General features: G+C 44.4%; 1 protein-coding gene across 2 annotated transcripts in view; it reads left to right on the top strand.

Moving 5' to 3' along the window:
• Positions 1-22,354, top strand: part of Uaca (uveal autoantigen with coiled-coil domains and ankyrin repeats) — an 88,150-nt gene that overhangs the window by 43,417 nt on the left and 22,379 nt on the right. The window contains exons 1-9 of one of the 2 annotated variants that reach the window (XM_052188130.1): positions 2,924-3,413; positions 6,033-6,166; positions 11,120-11,208; positions 13,584-13,648; positions 14,402-14,459; positions 15,090-15,160; positions 15,260-15,366; positions 18,883-19,058; positions 20,782-20,819. In XM_052188130.1, the coding sequence (XP_052044090.1) occupies positions 3,375-3,413; positions 6,033-6,166; positions 11,120-11,208; positions 13,584-13,648; positions 14,402-14,459; positions 15,090-15,160; positions 15,260-15,366; positions 18,883-19,058; positions 20,782-20,819 (777 nt within the window). In that variant the 5' untranslated portion in view covers positions 2,924-3,374. Of the gene's footprint in view, positions 1-2,923; positions 3,414-6,032; positions 6,167-11,119; positions 11,209-13,583; positions 13,649-14,401; positions 14,460-15,089; positions 15,161-15,259; positions 15,367-18,882; positions 19,059-20,781; positions 20,820-22,354 lie in introns of those variants that run through there. The other variant, XM_052188129.1, reaches the window with a different exon arrangement.

The raw sequence follows: 22,354 nt of genomic DNA, 5'->3' as shown, positions 1-22,354 counted from the left end.
TTCTATTTTTAAAGTTTTGCATAGACTATGTCAAAGGTGGTGGTATGCTTGGCCACCAGAAGATGTGAGTGTGGGTGACCACTTTTCTATGATGTCAGCAGTCATAAGGATCCTGGTCCAGAGACATTGACTGAGTAAAGATGAAAAAGTAAAGTGCCTTTCTGTCCCCAGTACCCATACAGAGATGATCGTAAGGGCTTATCTTAGGGTTTGCCTAGCTTGCAGGGAGCCCCGAGTTAGACTCCCAGTACCCCACAGATTGGGCATGACTACATACACCTATGCTCCCAGTATTAGGGAGGTGGAGGCAGGAGTCAGAAGTATAGTAACACCATTCTGGGCTATATAAAGTTCCAGGCTAGCCTGGGCTACGTGAGTAAAAGCATAGAACAAATCAAAACAGAAAAATTCTGTCAATGAGTTGGCTACCCCTGAGATGAAGCTGACATAGGAAAACAGGAAGAAACACTAGAAAATTTTTTTTCTTTATACTTCTGTCTTCATTTAAAAAAAGAATTTTCTTGTATTAGTATCCCTGGCCAGGAGCACTTGTAACTAACTGATCCCTTCCACTTTGAAGGCTATCATCTGCCAGTCCTTGCATCAAGCTTTTCAAATGCATCCAATCTTTGATTTTTATTTTATTTTATTTTATTTTATTATTTTTTTTTATTTTTTTTAATTTTTTTATTTTTTTTGCAGATGGCATTTCTGCCCTTGTCTTTGCTGTGTAGTTGACCAGACTTGAGGCTCAGGTATAATCTGCTCCTTTGATGTACAGAGCAGGTGTGAGCTCTTGTTTGTCCAACCCTAAAGCTCCTTCTTAAACCACAGCTGATAGGTTTCTGAGGGGCCCAGCAAGGTCTGTTGAGGCAGAAAGGCAGACCCAGGGTACATGGCCCAGGAGGGAAGGAACAGAAGAATGGTTTTTTTGACTGGGAAGTCTGTGGACTTACTCGCAACTAGCTGAGCCACCCACAGCTTCCTGCCTCTTCCTAGGGCAGTACAGACCCTGCCTAGTGACCAGGGAGTATGGGAGAGAGAGGACTCAGACTGGAATTCTTCCCACCCCGAGTAAGAACACAGTGGCTACCAGATTACCTATTTAATCAGTTTCATGGCTTCAAGACAGACAACTGAGACCTTTGTTGTGTATAAATGTTGGAGGGGTTGTAGAAGTAGGTGGAAATAGGGTATAAGGGCAGAGGTGACTGCAATTTGAAGAAGGGTCCATTGTACAAGTTAGGGGGATGGGTTGGGAGGGGTGGAGTGGTGGCCAGTATACTCAGGCAGAGGGGTTGCGGAGGCCTCTGAGGACGTGCCATTTTTGAGAGTGACTCAAGTAAAGTTAGGGAATATCCTTCCAGGTCTTCAGGCAGCAGAGTCAGGGCTGTACTCTGGTCCTTAGGAAGCCATTGTGGGGTGGGTATGAATAGAACTGGATGGTGGCGTGTGGGGCAGTCATCTTTATGAGGGTACATAGCCCATCTCTCCTAAACTGAGAGGCCCTTGTGTAACTTTGGAGAGTCATTCCAGGCTCCCCTCATTTTTTTTTTTTCTCTGCCTTTGCTGGCTATTTCTAGAAAGAATGTGCTTGCTCTGTTACTCAGAAGGCCAAGGCCTGGGTTCCAGCCTGGATCTCCCCTGAAGAAGAGAGACTAGGCTAGGCGGAGCCTCTGGGGCCAAGTGACCCTTGCTATCTTATGTGGTCTGGGAGAAAAACACCTCATTGTTTCCAAAAGAATTCAACAGGGCGTGTGACTATATGTGCTTTATAATTAGAATATGGGCCTCATGGCTTACATTACAACTGGAGGGAACCGGTTTCTTGTTGGAGCTCATGCAGCATTTTCTATAGGCAGTGTGATCTCTGGTGGGACAGTCACCTCTTTCCCCTAAGCATGGCTTGAAATGTGTCACATATTCAGGAAACAGTGTTCCTGAGTATGTCTTTTAGAGGATCTATAAGTTATTCTCATGCTGATGTGGTATGTAGAACACACAGTAAACAGGCATGTACACATCCATACACACACAGATACACTCTGAGTCACACAGACACACTGAGATACATACATAGATACATATACACAGGCACACACACACACACACACACCAAAATTAAACATCCTGAGCTGGCAGAGGGAGCAGCCTAGGTAATGTGGAGAATCTTGGTGTTGTAGAACATATGGAAGGATGTCCCTTCCCCACATAGCTGTGTCTATACCGAAGCCCAGCTTTGGGATTGCCTTTCTTCTGTCAGCTTTAATCCGTTTATTTTACCGTGTTTTGTTCTTCTCCATGAATCCAGATCATCTGACTTTCCACCAAAACAGTGCTTACTCAGTCTAACAGGCAGGGTGCTAAGCTTGGGCATGCAGTGCCAAGTGTTAAATTTAAAGTTTTAAATTAAAATTTGTGGCACAGTCTCCACCACCATGCCTGGGAGTGCCGTTGTCCCTTCTTGTTTGACATGTGAGGAGACAGACTGGCAGCAGTTGTAAACTGAAACCTGGTTGTAGGCAAAGCTAGCCAGCCGGGGGTACTAACTAACATTCAAGGTGGTGTGTGTGTGTGTGTGTGTGTGTGCATGCATTTCCTTAAATGAAAGCATGACACATTTGCTTTTAATAGAATTTTATATCCTGTTTGTTCAGGCTAGTGTAACTCCATGATAGATGACCCTAAGATTGAAACCGGCTTTAAATACTGTTTTGTTGAATAACTAGATTTGTCTGTCCCCCTCACACCCCCGGGTCTCCTCGTCACACACTCATACTGACTGTATTGACGTGGTCAGCGTGTTTCACAATGTGCTTGAGTCATTTCCCCAGGAGACCTGAGTTTAGTTACTCAGAGGGAAGGCATGCATTGACAACAAGTTCTCAGCCCCTTTCTATCACCCAGCTGTCAGGTTCTATGGAATCTAAAATAGAACTGCCCTAATGTGATGCAGGCCACACACTGTTTACCGGTCACTTCGGAGGTGGCCAGTCTTGTGCACAGCAGTGCCTGGGCTGCAGCGTGGATGAAGCAGGATGTGGGGTGTCTTTCAGTGGGGTCCCTGAAAGGGGAAGACTTTGGAAGCCAGCCGCTCACGAGAAAGAAAGAGGAGGAGGAGGAGTTACATACCTGTCTTGGGCAGCTCTGCATCCTGTGTTTGGCAGCAAAGAGGAGACCTTTACAGCCTTAAGAAGGTGGAGAAGGATCCGAAAGATGAAGAAATTAAGCCTAGAGATCCAAGCTACGTGCAGCACGGCATGCGAGGAGCTGAGTCCTTTGCTAGGCATCTGCAGATAGGCTTTGTGAGCTGCAGAGATTTGTAACTTACTGCAGGGTCGTTCGCGGTCGCAGCACGGATCGGGAGCCTGGCTATGATGCACTGTTGGCTGCCTTGCACCTCTAAGCACTCAGTAGGTATCTTGGGGAACGCAGATCTGCACACAGGCTTCTTGTGTGCTTTTAAAGTATCCTGTTTAATTAATGACAATTTCTGTGCCGATGATTTTCCTTCTGGTCTCCACAGTATTAATGGCAACTGACAAAAGCTTTTGTTTGCCTGGCCTTAGAAAGTACAAGATAGAATGTTCGCAACTGGGCGGTAGTGCTGTTAACTGACTTTGGCCAGAACTGGAAATGGTGCTTAGTGAAGCTGGACGTAAAATTACTCACTCGCATTAGACTTTAATCACATTAAAATTTCCTCCTCTTCCTCCTCTGCTGCTTCTTCTCCTCTGTCTCCTCTTTTGAATGCCTTCCTGTGGGATTTGCAGTGGTTTGTGAGCTGTGCAGAGCTGTTTTGCTGCCCAGCAAGTTTCTTTGGGGATTGTGGCTGTTTTAAGTCCAAGGATAAACTAATCAGTTTAGACCAGGTATTTGTGTGGTAAACATGACCTAATCCTTCAGGCATCTGACAGCCCAGTGTCTCTTCCGTCTCAATCCACTGCTACTCCCCTAGCCAGGCGCTGGGCTGTTCTGCTCTAAAGTAAAAAAGGTGAGGTGAAAACTCTAAATTAGGTTTGAGTCCGGGAGGTCAACATTGTTCACGCGTTGGCAGTTTGGACTTAGGAAGTTAGCGGAAGACGGGTTGGTTGCTAAATTTAACCTCAGTCCCTCATTTCTGAAGTCTATGGCTGCTCAAACCAGGGTTCATTAAAATAAATCTCAGGAGTGAGTAAAAAACGTCTTCGTGTTCAATTTTTGTATTTTCTCTTTCAAGTACTTCAGGAGTCACTTGCTAGAATTTATTATGAAGGTTTTTGGAAGTTTGTGATTTTTTTTTTTTTTTTTTGTTAAACATGTAGAGGGTTTTGTGGGCAAAGGATTGATTGACTTTGCCAATTACGTGAAAATGCTTACATCTTATAGAGTTACAGAAATAACACTTGCTTAGCGTGGGGTTTACCAGTGAATTAATGTACTATTACATTTTTAAAAACTTGATGTGTGTATGTATGAGAGTGTGCACACATCATGGCTGCGGCCAGAGATCAGAGGACAGCTTTTGGGAGTCAGGCCTCTCCCTTTGACCATGTGGGTTGTGGGGTGTGAGCTTCGGCTGTCAGACTTGGTGGCAAGCACCTTTAGTGTCTGAACCATCTTGCCTGCCCCAATGTGTTACTTTATAAGATTAAATCTTATGTGCTTAGAAGCATGTGTTCTATCACCCAATTTTAACTTCTCCTTGGTCTCCTTTCTAAATGTTAGACCACACTTGGGCTTATAGATGTTCACATATATGTAAACATAGAAGTTTATATTTTCTTTTTTTAGTAATTTATTTTTTATTTTATGTACGTTGGTGTTTTTGCCTACATGTATGTCTATGTGAAGGTGTTGGATCCCCTAGAACTGGACAATTGTGAGCTGCCATGTGGGTGCTGGGACTTGAACTCAGATCCTCTGGAAGAGCAGCCAATGCTCTTAACCACTAAGCTATCTCTCCAGCCCGTATATTTATAGTTTCAACCCATGTTCTGGTATATCTATGCACTGAGAAAAGATCCAAGTTATTGGCCTCACAGTATGCTCTCGGACCAAAGCCAACATAACCTCGATCTGATTAAAATATATATTGTGTGCTACTTCCTTCTGTTTTTTAAATGACCTTTACCTTCCTTTTAAGTTTATATGCACTAAGTTTTTGCAAAAATAAAAAGTTCTTCTGTCAATGGTGGTGCATGTCTTGGGAGACTCAGATTGAGGCCAATCTGGGCTCTATAGGAAGACCCTGTCTTTTAAACAACAATAACAACAAACAAATAAAAAGGCAATACTTTCTTCTTTATTTTCTTTTTATCCTAATGTGTAGGTTTGATTCGTTCCTTATTCTATTGAATACTGTATGTGTACAGTTGCATTTCCAACACCTTTGAAATAGCAGTCATTATAGTGTGCTACAGTGCACAGAGTTCCACTAGCTGCACCTAAGGGTGCTGGGAGATAGTAACCGGAGACATCTGTGAAAGCGTGGGCCACAGCAGAACAGGGAGCCATTGGCGCCACGGCCCAGCCCCACCACTCACGTCACTTGATGCCAGGAGTACCTCAGAATTGTAGTTCTCTGGGTAGCTTGAGGAGTTATGCCTGGCTTGGGCTGGGGGTTCATTAATTATTAATTTTTTCTTTGCCCCAAAGATGCTAACAGGATATTAAACATGTACAACATACATTTTCATTCAAGTTTAAGGTAAATAGACTTCTCATGAGTCATGATTTGGGAAGGTTTTATATACCTTTAATCCCAGCATTAAGGAGGTAAAAATAAATGGATCCCTGTGAGTTCAAGGCCAGCCTGGTTCCAGATCACCCAGGGCTACCTAGAAAAACCCCATCTCCAATAAGTTAGCAAGTAACTAATTATATACATAAATAAATAATCTGCTGTCCTGGCCAAGTGAGGATAGCAGAGAGAAAGGGAATTGGGGTAGAGCTGGGAACCGAGTGATGCTCTCTGCAGGGCCTGCTGTTTCCTTCGTAAGGAAAGCTGACTAACATGCCATGCCATTTCCTTCCTTCTCCTCCTCTTGTAGCATTCAGCGGAGTGGAATAAGTACGATGACCGGTTGATGAAGGCCGCTGAAAGGGGGGATGTGGAGAAAGTAGCCTCCATCCTTGCTAAAAAGGGCGTCCATCCCGGCAAGCTGGATGTGGAAGGCAGATCCGCGTGAGTATCCCCTGTCACTGAGGTCTGGGCAGAGCCCTGGGGTCCAAATGCCCCCTGTGGATTGTGGCTGTCCCTGTTGTGACTGGCCCAGAACTGTTTAGTAGGAACTATGTAGACAAGCTGACAATTGTGCTCCACCTAACACTTTCCTGTGTGCAGCTTTAGGCGAAGCCCAGCCTGTGCTCTTCCGGGCATTGCCACTGACAGACTTTTCTTCACTCCTTATCGTATTTTATCTTTGGAGCAGCCAAGTGACAGACACAGAGCTGTCTTCAGAATGTGATTAACTTCTTCCAACCACAGGAGGCCTGGAGCTGGGACAAGGCCCCGGCTTTCCACCTTGGAAGCTTTCTGTGAAGGACATCGTCCTTTCCTCCAAGCCCCAATTTGAGTTTTTAATTTAGATCATTTGTTTCAGCAAAACTGAGCAAAACAGCGAGGAGGTGGATACCTGGTGTGCCTCAGGGAGACACAGAGCACCTGCCCTCTTTGTATTTGTGTGAACTGGCTCCCTGTTTACTCTGTGCCTCTGAGCCAATGCCCTTCCCCACCCATCCTAGATCTGCCCTGCTTCCTTTCTTGTTGAGGCTGAGAGGCAGTTGGGTTAAAGGGTAGATCTTGATTCTGTTAAGACTCTAATTACAGGCCTGGCAACTGTAGCCAGGGGCCCTTCCAGCACTAGAGGTGAAAAGTCCCATTTCCTAAAATCCCCGTCTTAGCCTTGCAGGGGATTTTTTTTTTCTTCAAAATTGTGTAATTGGAAGTGAGATGCTAAATATAGAAGTGAATATTAGGAATCTAATCACTAATGTTTGGTGTAGATTATGACTTTGGAATGTTTCATTCGAGCAATACTACAAATTCAGGTTTAACAGCAATAAATCTTGAAACTGTTGGCCTCACAGTCTTTCAGTTTTGTCCAGCAGCTTTCTGTCTGTCTGTCTGTCTGTCTGTCTGTTTGCTTTCACCGAGACAGGGTATCTCCATGTAGCCTTACCTGACTTCACCAAGATGTAGACCAGACTGGCCTCAAACCTATGGAGATTCACCCACCTCTGCCTCCCCAGTGCTGGGATTAAAAGGTGTGTCCTATTGTGCCCAATCAAGTAGCATTCTTTTTAACTTAAAAACAAGTTATTTTTTATGTCTTTCTCCTATTATTATTATTTTATTTTATTTTTGGCAAATCTAATGCTGTTTGATGTAGCTCATAGCACAGATGGTAAAATGTAATTTCTACAAGTGAGTTGTGTTTGTCTGGTCTCTTCTTTCTCCAACGCTAAGACACTGGGTGATAGTGCCCTCTGGGCATGCGCCCACAATTCTCGTTCTTTTGGTGTTTGGAATGGGCGGTTGCTTGAGTGTCTGGTGTCCTCTCTCTGGTCAAAAGTTCATGTGTGGGATTATCTTTACTAACCGGGCCACACAGAATCAGTGTCATTTGGTGAACACTTAGGCCCTGTTAGACTTCCAGGTTTTCTTTGTAGGAAGTACCTTCTACCTGGGACTCACAGGGGAGAATGTTTCCCTTTTTATTCATATGTTAACTATATATTCTTTCTTAATGAAAGCATTTTGTATTTTAATTAACTTTAATGTGTGTTACAGATGTATCTTCTATATTATCTCTAGTGACAAAGCAATTTTAATTTGAAGTGTTTTATTTTCAATTTTGAATTTGTTTTGTTATGTTTTTCAAGACAGGGTTTGTCTTTGTGGCCCTGGCTGTCCTAGGACTAGCTCTGGAACTAAGCTGCCTCTGCCTCCCAAGTTCTGGGATTAAAGGTGTGCACCACCATTGCCTAGCTTAATTTTGAAAAATTTAAAGACAATTTCACTTTGAAAACATTTTGCTTTCATTTTTACTTTTGAAAATATTTTATTTTATTTGTATATATGTTTGTATGCACACCCAAGTGTATGCATGTGAGCATTCAGGAGCCCACAGAGGCCAGAAAAGTGCATTGGATTCTCTGGAACTGGAGATATAGACAGTTGTGAGCCACTGTATATATGTACTGGGAGTCAGATCTGTGTCTTCTATAAGAGTAGCCAAGTGTTCTTAACCTTAGAACCATCTCTCTAGTCCCAAGGTTCTGAAATTCTTTTAAGAAGCAACAAGTACTTCTTGAGCGTATTGTGGTTCCAGAAAGATACTGGGGAGGGTGGTAGTGGTAGAAATCAAGTTTATTGATCAAGGCTATCCAGTGCAGGTGCATAATCATGTAATTCCAGCTCCAATACTCTCAGTTCCTTCTTTGGCCTCGAGACATCCTCAAGCACACATGAGCGCGCACGTGTTCACACACACACACACACACACACACACACACACACACAGATGTACACATGAAGACACACAGCCATATAAAGACATTGCCCCCCATACACTACATATATTTAAAAAGAAGAGGTTCTCTTAGTTACAAAGAAGTATTTCTGTAAAATGTTTTCTCATATGTCATGTACAGCTCTGTGCACAACACGTGTCTGTGATTGACATGTCTTCTTCCTGAAGCATGCCTGCTATTTATAGCTCTGCAGTGTAGGCAGTGCTTGTGGATTAGCTGGGAATTCTGCTCTCGTGTGCATGGTCATCGTCAGTTGGACTGTTGTGAAGATCACAGTCTTTGTAAGTTTGTGAGCTGAGGAGTGCAAACAAATGAGCCCCAGCTGGCTTTCTCATAGTCTTAGGAGACCTTAGTAAGGAGGGGCACTCCTGCCTCCAGAGGGCCACACAATGTTGTGAGGTATGAGTTCCTTCCATGTCTCAGGAGACCAAATGATGCTTGTAGCCCAAATTTATTTTCCTGTTAAGATGGAGAATGGGTCTGTCTGTTAAAAACAGCTCTCCTGTGTACTTTGAGCTGCACACAGCCCTGCTGTCCTTAGGAGGGGCTCATTCCCTGGTTGTTTGTCACCTGTCTTAGTATTACTAGAGTCACCTAATAACCTGATATTTGAGAATGAATTTGCAAGCTATTCTGGATTTTGTCTCTTGGCTTTACTTGCTCAGACGGTTGAGAGCATGACTTCCCACTGGTGTCTGGGAGTGTAACAGAAAGTAAAACAGACAATAAACTCTGCTTTTATTGAGTTTACAGTTGAGTGGGAAGAGCCCACAAGCCACAGAAAGGATCAATATTGAACTTATATGGCATAAAAATGTTAATCCTACAGAGACTAGTGAAGGCAGGAACGGGGTGCTGGGAGAATAAGGCTTCCCCAGTGGGTGGGTGGTGGGGGGAGGGGGGATGTGCTCCTCCACTCTGACCAGGGAAGGAGCCTCCTGCTGAGAGTGAGCCCAGTGTGGGGCTGCACTTTCAAGCCCTCTTCCTGACATCTTCAGGGGAGGTCCTCTTGCCTAGGACTTCCTTCCTTTGTCCCCTTGGACTCTGTCATTTACCCACAATGCCCATCTCCCCACAAGTTTGGATTTGGATGAGTTCTTGTCAATACCAGTTTATTTGATAAAAGGTTTTATTTTATGTGTATGTGTGCACACATGTCTATGGGAGCCAATGGAGGGCAGGAGAGGCGGGTCCTCCAGTGCAGAGTTATGGGCTGTGGTAAGCCAACTGATGAGGGGGTTAGGAGTTGTCTGGAAGAGCAGCAAGCACTCTTAACTGTGGGTCCCTCTCTCTAGCCCCAAAGTTAATGTCTTAAGCAGGCTTGACCTTCCTCATTAGGGACCTTGATCTATGGGATCTGCTTGTGTGAAATGTTAGCCACATGGGTAGAAGAGGAAGAATTCAGTGTCAACAATTAGTCACCATTGGAGAGAGAAAGCTTGGGTTAGCTTGGTAATTCTGAAGAGACAAAGTCTGTTCTGCTGTGGTCTTAACCCTGTTCTGTAATTTTCTGGGATAGTTTCAGTATATTTTAAACCAAACAAAATAATCTTTAGAATTGTTCCAGTGTGGGTGCTGGGAAAGTGGCTTAGTGGGTGAATGCTTGTCACCTAAGCACAAAGACCAGAGTTCTTATCCCTGAACTGATGAAGATGCAGGGTCCAGGGAGGGGCCTGCCTATCAACTCCTGAGCTTGAGCTCAGAGAGTGGAGATGGGTGGGCCCTGGGCAGGCAGGCTGAGCAGGCTCAAGTGAGGAACCCTGCCTCAGTGAGTAAGACACAGCCTGATAAAGGAAGACTCCCAGCTCAGCGTTGGGTTTCCATATACAGTCACACACCCACACACACCCACACCCACACACACCCCCCCCCCACACACATGCAGACACACACACGTGCACGCGCACACGCACACATACACACACACATATCACAGGCATATACATATACCAAAAGAAAGCAAGGGGAAAAATTCCTGTGTATATTTATTCAGTTCCAAGCACCAGGGGTTTTGATAGCAAAATAATAAAAGTAGAGGGCTAATGACATAATATAATATAATATTTTCTCTTATCAAAGCTGTCCAATGTTAAAGTGCTTCATACTAAGGAGACATTTCTAGAGTGCCCTGGCTAGTTCGGGAATCAGAACTATTCCCATCTCTACTCTCTGAGCTCAAGCATTTCAGATCTGGGAACTAAAAGTGTTCTATTTGTAAAGGTGTTCTAACAAAGCAAAGCCTTTATAACACTGTGTATGTGTGTGTGTGTGTGTGTGTGTGTGTGTGTGTGTGTGTGTGTGTGTTTTGTGTGTTAATAAGAGATGATGTTGGTAGAATATTTTTTAAATGTGTGTCGTGTTTTGCCTGCATATATGTCTGTGCACATGCATGCCTTGTGCCCAAGGAGGCCAGACGAGCGTGTTAGATCCCTTGGGATTAGAGTTACAGATGGTTGTGAGCTGCCATATGGGTGCTGGGAATTGAACCTGCGTCCTCTGGAAGAGAACCAGTGCTCTTAACCACTGAGCCATCTCTAGCTCCATGAGCAGTTAAATTACCTTTGTTCATTTCCGTGGCATAACCGTGTTCTCTTTCATTCAGCTTCCACGTCGTGGCATCCAAAGGGAACCTGGAGTGTCTGAACGCTATCCTTACGCATGGCATTGATGTTACAACCAAGGACAGTGCAGGTACACCTCCTCTATTATTAACCCCTCCCTCCCCTCCCTCTTTCTTGCTAAAGATTGGGCCTTTCCATCCGCTGGGGCAAACACTCTACCTGCAGTTACACCCTGAGCTACTCCTCACATTCAAAATCTGAACTAACTTAAAAAGTGAAATAACACTTTCTGCTCTAGTTTATTTATTTACTTACCAATTATTTTTAGATTTATTTTACGTATATGTATTGTGTGCCTGGCTCTGTGAATGTGTACCACGCTAGCACACGCAGTATCTGTAGAGGCCACAAGTGGTTGTAAAATCCCCTGGAGCAGGCTGTGAGCAGGCTGATGTGGGTACTGGGACCTGAGCTCAGGTCCTCTGTAAGAGCAGCAAGTGCTCTTAAACCACTGAGCCATTGCTCCAGCCCTGAGCTCCTGGGTTGAGAAACCATTTACTCCAGAGTATCACCATCAGAGAAGTCAAGAACAGGGGATTTTGGCTGGAAGTGCAGCAGACCTGCCAGTTGGTGCTGGTGCTACAACGCCCGACTTTAAAGACTTTAAGGCGCTGCTTTGTTTATATTCACATCCTGTGCCATGTCCTTTCTGTGACAAGGGCATTTGACACTCGGTTAGGTATCTTCTGTGCTGAAGAGATAACTGGCTCCGCGGTGTCAGTAAGGATAGTGACCGTTCCGTAGCATCTGAGTACCTTACAGGCTTCACCGTGTTAATTCACCTCACTTCTCTGCTCCTCAGCCTACAAGGGTAGGACGAGCTGAGTTCTCAGTCACTTGTCCCAGGCTCCACAAGAGACCAGTGCCCATGGGGAGCCTGTGCTGGGTTTGCCTGGCTATATCATGAGCTGTTTAGACAGTTGGAATCTTATTTTTCTTCTTGGCTCTTGCTTACCCCCTCTGTCTCTTTAAATCTCAGTGCTGAGTTTGCACATTGAAGGTAATACGCAAGTGCTTGGACACAGCTGTTGCTTTTCCTTCACGGGGAGTATTAGATTTTGATGAACTCGGATGAATAGTTTTATTTACTGTTTGCATGGGTGGGTGCGTGCAAGGTTGTCCTCACACGCCCCAGTATGCACGTGGAGGTCAGAGGACAAATGCAGAAATTGACTCTCTCCTTCTACCGTGTGGATCCCGAGGATAGAACCATGGGTCACCAGGCAGGCAGGACTGCCTCTGCCCCCTAAGCCCTCTTGCCAGCCCTCTGAACTAAACACCTGCAGCTCAGGAACTGAAGTGTGACACGGCTGTGTCCCACAGACTAGAGGGCGTGTGGGTGCAGTTGGCTGTGCTGTATCTGGACCTGCTATAGACCTGTGCTCTCTGGGTTTTTTGTTAGAACCTGGCTGATCAGACCTGGGGAGGCGCACAGCTTACTTAAACTCACATTAAACTGTGTGGGTGCTGAAAGCCCATGTGTTTGTCCCTTCTGTAGCCAATGTGCTTGTGAAAGCAAGCTGCACATGAAGATATTTGTGATAGTGGAAAGAGCTAAAGGGCATGACAGGTTGGATGTTGGCCTTGCCCAGGAAACCCTTATGCGTTTCACTAAGTGAGTGTGTGTAAGGAAATACAGTTAGGAGGGACAACAGAATGGCTCAGTGGACAAAGGTGCTTGCCCTCAAGCTGGGTGACCTGAGTTTGATCCCCACATGGACCCACATGTCAGTAGAAGAGAACTGGCTCCTGTAGTTGTATCTACTCCACAGATACTTGCTGTGGTGCATGGATGCCTCTACCCACAAATAATTTAGAGAAAGAGAGAGAGAGAGTATCTGATGTTCTTTACAGGTCTTTCCTGTAAAGATAGCCTCTCAGACTACTCATGGCCTCCCCCTCCCCCCCCCCCAGCCTTTCATACATCATGGGTCATTAATTTCTTAACATCTTCCATTTTCTGTGCCCACACTGTACATCATGGTGAGGCCAGAAGAGGGTGTCAGATAATCTGGGACTGGAGTTACAGATGGTTGGAGTCACCATGTGGGTACTGGGACCTGAATCCAGGACCTCTGCAAGAGTAGCTGGTGCTCTTAACCACTGAGACATCTTGAGAACCTACCCTTTCCTTTCTAATCATCCCTGTGCCACTGTGTAGCTACTGTGTCTATGTGCTGAAGCTTTGGAGGCACATGAGGACAGACCTCCAGCCCATTAGGAACTTTCAGGATTCATTTTTAGCTGCTTTCAGAGGGTGTGTGTGTGTGTGTGTATGTGTGTGTTACATTAGATGTCAAACATCTTAGGAATTAAAAGCCTGATTACAAATTAAATATACTGTTATACTGTCAACCAATTGGGCAAAATATGTTGTATTTTTGTGAAGATTCCTGTATGAAGAAAATAACTCTTCACACAGACTTGAAATGTTTGCTTTTGTAGGGAGGAATGCACTTCACCTGGCGGCTAAGTACGGACATGCGTTGTGCCTGCAAAAACTTCTACAGGTAGACATGGCGGGGACACTCAATTCTAAATGAGACCCTAAAGATTGAGTGTGCTCTTGGTGTCTTAGAATGTGAGATCAAAGAGTGGCAGGCAAACCCTAACTATTCACTTAAGTGGTCATTTTTCCATCCTCTGTGAAGGAATGTGAACAATAAGACACAGAAATGCCGGGGAAATGAATCACATAACTCAGTGTATTAAAAATAAACAGTGAAGACTTGACCTTCCTGTTGATGTGAGCTGGGGGCCAGAGCTATCTGCTCCTAGAGCCGGCGTGGGACGGAGAGCATGGGCTCGCATGCGTCTGTGTCCACACAGATAACTTACGCAGCATGAGGGTAATGTCCTGGGTTTTCACCAAGCAGCTGCGGGCTTGTGCTAGCCACTTGGCTGCATGAAGCCTTTGGCCAAAGTGTCCAGCCTGTGTTGATCTTAGAACTGATTTGTTCTCTAGATTCATTTTACCTCTTGCTGGAAAAAACAAAAACCAAGCCCAAACAATACCATCTTTTCAGTACTCCCGGCTATTGTAAGGGCATATGTTTCCTGTTGGGTGAATGCTGTTCCGTTCACAGTTATGTGGCATTATTTTATTTGTTTCATGTCAAAATATTTAGTGTATTGTCTGAGTGTCTTTACTTTCTTTGATAAATGGAATATTTTAAGATTAAATAACAGCTGTTCATTCGAATGTGGATCTTGAATTTTAAGACAAAACCTTCCCACATCACCCCATCACTCTGTCTCAACAGTACAACTGTCCCACTGAGCATGTGGACCTTCAGGGAAGAACCGCCCTTCACGATGCAGGTGAGCCGAGAGTCCCTTCTGGACACGATGCTTTCTGAATACATTGAATCTCTGAAAGTAATTTTAAGGGTTTAACATTAATTCATTTGGATTAGTGGAGAAAAAGTAGTAACAAATTTGTATGCTTAAAATTGAAATTTACTAATTGCAGCTGAAGAAGATTCACTCAGAGGCGGGTGAGATGGCTCAGCAAATTAAGAGAGCTTGCTGTTCATCCAGAGGACCTGAGTTCAATTCCTTACACCCATATTAGGTGGCTAATGACAGCTCCAGAGGATCTGATGGCCTCTTCTGGCCTTCATGGGGACTGTGTGCATGTGCGCACTGTTCCCCCACCCTACACACATGCCCACATAATTAAAAGTGAAGTAAAACTTAAGTCTTGAAATAAAAGATTTCCTCAGTGACTATTTATAGGCCGGCCAGTTTGGTAGATCGTAAGGAAGGATGATGCAGATCCCTGCTGGCCAGGAGCAGTCATGCAGAGCTCCTCTTCTGTGCTGAGCTGAGGGAGGAGGGTGTGGAGTTGCAGCTGCAGAGAGCAGTATTTAGGCTGCCTTACTTGGACCCAGGAATGCACCCCCAGCAGCAGATGGTCACCGTGTGTCACTGTCCCTTTGTTTCTCAAAGCCATGGCAGACTGTCCTTCCAGCATCCAGCTGCTCTGTGACCACGGGGCCTCCGTGAACGCCAAGGATGTAGTAAGTGGGCTTGTTTCCTCTCCTTTCAACTGACTGTCGTGACACTCACTTCCTGGAGGACTCCTGCCTTAATGGCCATTTGTTTTTCTTGCCTCATAGGACGGGCGGACACCACTTGTTCTGGCGACTCAAATGTGCAGGCCGACAATTTGTCAGTTGCTGATAGACAGAGGGGCGGATGTCAATTCCAGAGACAAGCAAAACAGGTGACTCTTTTATGGTGGTTCCTTGTAGACACTGTGACACTGTTACTAGGAGGACATGGTCTTCCCACCTTGCTGTCCTCAGACAAATACTGAGAAAAAGCAGCAACTTGGGTGTCACTGTACTTTTATTCTGTCCCTTCCCTACCATCCTCCTCCACTCTATGCCTTCCAACCTCCCAACATGGGGTAGGAGAGAAAGAAGGTTAGAGGGAATGGGGGTATTGATGTTATTCGACTACTTTCTGCTGATTAGGGGCATCAAGTTCCTTGTGGGCACGTCCAGTCTTCAATGTCAGGATATTGCCAAGCAGCAAGCAGCAATCCAACAATGGAAGCCAGGGCAGCAGCCCCACCTCTCGCATTTCTATGCCCTCTCAAGAGTCCCCAGAACTCTGAGCATAAACTATCTGTATCTGGCAGAGCAGGACTCAAGTCACAGTCAGCCCCATATCCCACACCAGGGATTAAAATGAAAACATATTCCCATAACATAACTGCCTTTTTCAAGAAACCAAAATTCTCACTACTTTAGGGCCCATATTTGGGTCAGAAACCTAAGAAAAGAGGAATCCTACCCTAACTATTTAAAACTTTCTAAAGGTTTTAAATGTTATAGGCACACTTAAAGACAATTTAGAAAATTATACCTAAGTCTATTTCTTTACATGAGAGAATATCTTGAGATTAAAGAAGCTCTTGGGTATCCTGGAGTTTGACAGTGAGCCACATTGGGTTTTCCTCGGGGATTCCCCTTAGCCGGGACTCCATAATATTGCCTCCAGGCCTGAGTTCACTCTGTACCTAAAATGCTTCTTCTGGTTTCCTTCCTGTGGCTAGGATAGAGCACTCTGAACAAAAGCAGCTTAGAGGAGGGAGGGATGGGTTTATTTTAGTTTACAGAACACCACTGCGGGAATTCAGGCCAGGGACTCAAGCAAGAACTTGAAGTAGAGACCATGGAGGAACTCTGCCTGCTGGCTGACTCTCAGGCGCATGCTCAGCTAGTTTTTATATACAGTTCAAACTCACCTGCCTAGGCATGGTGCTACCCACAGTGGGCAGGGACCACCTACGTTAATTAACAATCAAGAAAATCCCCCATAGTATGCCTGCAGGCTAGTCTGGTCTGGGTAATGCTCAGCTGGGGCTTGGCTTCTCTAATGGCTCTAAGCTGGTTCACATGTCAATCAAAACTAACCAGGACAGGGTCTCTTCATTGATATTTCCTTCTGTATTTAATGCTATTTCAGTGGACATGGACTGGTAATTTCTATCTTTGCCTCATTTCTTGATCAATTATGTCACAATGCTTACTTACACTAGAATTATAATTTTGGTCATTTTCTATTGACAACTGGAAAATATTCCCTTGATTATTTATTATAATATTTTAGCCAAAATTTTTGAGCATTTATAATTACTAACACATGCCCATTTTCTTAATTTTATTCTTTTAAACGTGCATGCTATTGTTTGTAACTCATTGGAAGTAGACATATAATAATACAGTATTTAGGTATTAGAGTTTTTATCTTGAGTTTTTATTATACAGATATTTCTTTTTGAAGTGTCTTCTGAAAATCTTATGGTATATAGTCCTTGAAGACAGTGCTATGTTACATAAGGATATCTTCATACAAGCATATGTTGTATATTGATCATATCCTGCCATGGCTCCGTGCCCTCCCCACTCTGTTAAGTCCCCTTTATTTTCATATAATTCAAAGAAGGAAATTCTTAAGTTAGGCACCAGAGTGACTGAGGCATCTCTGCATTATCCTGTTTATGTAGATATTACGTGCCTAAGAAGATTCAGTTTTAAAGTTAAACTTAGGGTTAAAGAAGGGTGATCATGCAGACCCCATTATAATGTTTGATATGTCTATCAATCTTACATGTTTCAAAGCACTTTGCTTTCTTTGGAAATTCACTCCCAAAATGAAGAGAGGTGATGCATATTTTTATAAGTTTGTAGTCGATGGTTTGGGAAATAAAATTTTTGACACTAAGTTTTCCTTCTTGTTAAATCTTTAGCATATTTTAATCTTGTAAGAAAAATTTTATTAATTTATGTATAGATGTTTATGCTAGCAGCTACAGAGGGGCGTGGCTACAGAGGAGAGCATGCATAGAAAAACAAGACAAGGATATCCAGTGTTCACAGTTGAAACAGGAGTCAGATATAGGATAAGTTATTTTAGTGGTAATGGGGTAAGTCACTTGATTGGATATGGTCAGTCACATTGGTGGGTATAGGAGCAGACACTTTAGTGGATATAGGATTAGTCACTTCATAAGGTGTAGGATCAGTTGCTTTAGTAGATGGAGGGTAAGTCACATTAGCAGCTATAGGATCCATCAGTTTAGTAGATATAGGCTCAGTTATTTTATTAGCTATGGAGGGAGTCACTCATCAGATTAGTTCAGCCACTTCCAGAGATGCAGGATCTGTTGGTATTTCATTAGGGGTAAGGGTAAATGTGACAAGACTTTCTAGGATCCTCCTGACTTAGTTGGGGACTTAGTTGTACTGCCACGTGACTGTTCTTTGTAGACACAAGTCTGGGATGCTCTTGTGCTCATGTGGAAACAGGACAGATTCGTGATAGTGAGTGTGAGCTTCTGAAAGGCCTGCATGCGAGGAAGCAAGGCTCTTTCGTCCTGGCTCCCTTGCGTTATTTATTTATTTATTTGCATGCTTATTTATTTATTTGTTTATTTATTTATTTATTTAGGGCTGAGTCTCATGTATCCCAGGCTGGCCTCACAGTTGCTAAGGATGACCTTGGCCTTTTGATCCTCAGGCCCTTATCTCTTGGGCACTGAGATCACAGGCACATACAGCCCTGCCTGCAGGGTACTGGGGATCAAACTCAGGGCCTTGTGCATGCCAGGCAAGCACTGTGCAACCGAGCTGCGTCCCCAGCCAGCAAGACTCCTTTAAACAGGACATCAAGAGCAGACCCTGGTTCCCTCCACTAGGGGAGGGATTTGTAGGGAAAGTTTGTGTGAATTTGATTAGTTCATGGAAGCTTTCAAACATTTGGGCTTTGGGCAGACAACTGTAGTTAGGGAAGATTTTTGCAGTAGTTATTTATAGGACATCGAAGCACTGGAACAAACTAGGTTGATTTAGTGTTTGATGTGGTTTAAGTGTGTAAGAGGACGGAAGGACAGGTGTGGTGTGCATGTTTGTAAGCCTAGCACTGGGGCGGAGGCGGCAGGACAGGACTTCAAGATCATTCTCTGTTGCAGTGAATCTGAAGCTGGGAAAGCAACAGAAAGAAGTTAGATTTCTCTCTCTGCAACTAAACACAAAGCATCAGGATTTTTGTTTATTTTAGAAATGTGATGAGTTAAAGATACAAAAATATAAAGTAATATCTGAATCCATAGGAAATATAATTTCTTGAGGTGGCATCTGCTCTTTAAAGGGGGGGGGGGGCTTTCCTAACAGTATTTCTGGAATATTCCTTGGAATTTCCACAAGGTCTTGGGTTTTCTGTCTGCTTCCAGGACAGCTCTCATGCTGGGCTGTGAGTACGGATGCAGAGACGCTGTAGACATCCTCGTGAAAAATGGTGCCGACCTGACCTTGCTGGATGCCCTTGGCCACGACAGTTCTTACTACGCAAGAATTGGTGACAATCTGGACATCCTGAACCTACTGAAGATGGCGTCAGAAAACAAAGGTGGCAGTGGGCTTCTGTATAGGACATGTTTTTAAATGTTTTGAAGTTTTAGTTTTAATTCTGTGTGTCTATGCGCTGGTTTGTGGAGTAGGTACTGTGGAGGCCAGAGGAGGGCGTCAGATACCCCAGAGCCAGAGCAGCTGTGAGCTGCCCTACGGGGCTAGAGCTGAACTCCTGTGTCAAGGTAGCCGAGCCACGTGGTGTCTGACTCCTCAGGCTGCCCCCATCCCTGCCGCCTAACTCTGGCTAAGGAAGGAAGACGAGGCAGCACGGGCAGGCGTCTTGCTGTAATGGACACGTAAAGACTGCCCGGGCTAATGTTAATGAGGAGGAGTGAGGTGATCAGCTTTTACACTTACCAAGCTTTTCATTCCTTTGTTTTGAAACAAGGTCTTAGTGTGTAGTCCTGGCCATCCTGGAACTCAGTAGACTAGGCTGGCCCCACAGAGATCCTAAGGTTGCTTTGGGTTTGTTTAGATTTTTTTTAAAAAAAATATATGTGTGTATATATATATATATATATATATCTGTGTCTGGGGGTTAGTGCAGTTGGCCACTGAGGCCAGAGGAGGGCGTCAGATCCCCTGGAGCTAGAGTTACAGGCAGTTGTGGGCCACCAGCATGGATGCTGGGAACTGAACTTGGCTCCTCTGCAGGAGCAGTTAATGCTCTTGACCACTGAGCCACCTTTTTAGCCCTAGGCTGTCAGAAAAAAGTTTTAAAGATGGTATTAGTGTATTTAAAATATTCATCTGGCATGTGCCAAACACCTGTGCCAAGTACGTGCCTGTTTCTTCAGGAAAAGCTGGAAACTATAGAAGAACTTGGTAAAGTTAGCTGCTCACTTTATCTCTGGGGAGCCTCTATTAACATTTTGAAGCCTACCCCTTCTAGTCTGTTCCAGACCTGTGAAGAAACATGTCAACCACCTCACGCTGAACTGGACCTTAGCTGTGATATAGGATGCATTTGGAAGGCTGTTCATATATACATTTTGTTTATAGGATAATTCTTATTGATACACAAAATTTCATGTATTTAAACTTAACAAAGCAACTTTAGGTAGGTGGTATTTAAGTATTTAGGTTTCTACTAGTGTGTGTAGATCTTTTTACATATTTCATAATCACCTAGATTAATCCCTGGAGGGCGGGAGAGACGGCTTGGCATCCGAGAGCACTTGTTGCTCTTCCTGAGGACCTGAGTTCAGTTTCCAGCACCCTAGTGGGTGGCTCCACTGCCTGTGGCTTCAGTTCGGTGGGGTCTGCTGGCCTCTGTGGGCACTGTGCTCATGAATCCCCAACATACTCATAAAGAAAAAGAAAGCAAATCTTTAAAAAGATCATTCCCTACAATTTGAACTACTCAATTACAGGATATATATATTTAAGGTTTTGCATAACTCGATAAGTTACCTTTCTCCTTATATGAATATCATTTTTTTAAAAAAATCTCTATTTTGGTAGGTAAAACAGACTATCTCACTACCATTTTAAACATAAGTTTGGGGAATAAACTAAAAAGTAGTAAGCTCTAAAGGAAAATTAAAGCTGTAAAGGAAAATTGGATGTTGTCTCTGTGGTACAGTTGGGGAATGCCTGTCAGCCTCCACTGCCTGATGGCTTGGTTGGGGAGCCTCTCCAGGTTACCCCGATGGTAGATGGTATGGTTGGGAAGCCTAGGTCATGCTGCTGTCTAATGGGTCTTCTCTTTAAATCCTTAGGGAGAGAGCTTTGGAGGAAAGGACCGTCTTTGCAACAGGTGCGTCTATACTTACATTAAAAAAACTATTTAACTGTACCATTTAACTAATGTCTTTAAATGCTGTCTGTGGTTCCACGTGGGTGTTTTGAGTGTAACCACATGTCTGCCCTCAGATAGCCACACAAAGTGTGTGTTGGGGGGGGGGAGGGAGGGGGGAGCTCCTTAGTGGTGTCTTGCCATTCAGCTTGATGCAGGGGCTTAGTTCCTACTTTCCGTGAGGAAGTCACATCCTGACAAGGGCCTTGAACACCCACCTCTTCCTATGTGTGAGGCAGACCTTACTGAGATCCTTCAAGGAGGCATTTTGGCCTTAACAACAGAGCTGATGATGCAGTTATAGAAGATTCTTCCAATGAAATAAGGAATGATGAAAAAAAGTGGGTTTGTTTCTGTGTTTGGGGACAAGAGTCATGCTGTGTAGCCCAGGCTGGCCCTGGTCTTGCTGTCTTCCTACCTCAGCCTCCTCTGAATGCTGACATATAGGTGTGTACCGGCACACCCTCCTGAACACAGTTTAAAACTGATTGATTACATATTGTGATTTCAATACTACCGTTAATGTCTTATTTCTTTCTAGTGTCTTTTTTCTAGATGCATTTAAGGGGGGGGGCTTGACTAATTTAAAAAAATAGCACGATCCACAAAGCACTTTAGTTGGTACTAATTTTAACAAACTTCACTGCGACCCGCCCCCTTTTGCAACCCAGTTTGAGTGAAACTCTTACCTTGTCTTCTCATCTCTCCAAGTTAGAATGGGGTTTGGTTCAAGACACCCTGGCTCCAAAGCTTGAGCTGGCGGTTCCCCTCTGCTGGCTGCTCCCTTCTGGGCTCCCCACTTTGCTCTAGTCGGGGAGCCTGGCCACTTCCCAGCTCTGAGGAGGAAGGAAGCAGGTACTTTCCTAGCATCTCCCTCTCATCGCACCATCCCCCCATCACACCATCTGAAGGCTACGCCCACCCTTCACTCCATCAGAATGCATGGGTCTTGTCTGTTGCTGATGCCTCTGTCTGGAGCATCTGCTTCCGGTCTTCCTGTTGACCAGATAAACTAAAGAGTAGAGTTCCGAAATACACGTGTATTTAAAGTAAAGTGTTATTAATTGTCAGTTTGGAAATGGAACTTTGCTCCCTGATGTAGGGATTATCTCAGTGAATGCAAGGAACCAATAGTTTGATAGGAACATAAGACAAAATGGCTCCAAATCCCATATTTCTTTGATTTATTGAACATATTTATAGAGATCAGTTGTAGCTTGGATTTGTTCTTTCTGTGGGTCTAGTGCCTGAGGGCCCAGATGTAGCAGGCAAAGGCAGACTGGTCTTTGTTCAGGAGGGGATTTGTTGAACACCTGTAGGGTGCCAGTTGCCTTTCTAAGGGCAGAGGGGGTGTGGTGTGCTGAGTCCCTGCCCTCCTGGAGTGCTCTGGGGCAGATCTGTGCTAAAAGACTGCAGAGGGATAATGACACTGAGAGGAGCCTTCCTGAGGGAGGGCGTGGGCATGTCAGGGCCAGTGTGATAGCAGTGGTGTGCGC

This window comes from Apodemus sylvaticus, chromosome 7 (assembly GCF_947179515.1).
Source record: "Apodemus sylvaticus chromosome 7, mApoSyl1.1, whole genome shotgun sequence".
Classification (NCBI taxonomy): Eukaryota; Metazoa; Chordata; class Mammalia; order Rodentia; family Muridae; genus Apodemus; species Apodemus sylvaticus.
Note: the sequence above shows the minus strand (reverse complement) of the source record. Positions and strands in the feature narration are given on the sequence as shown.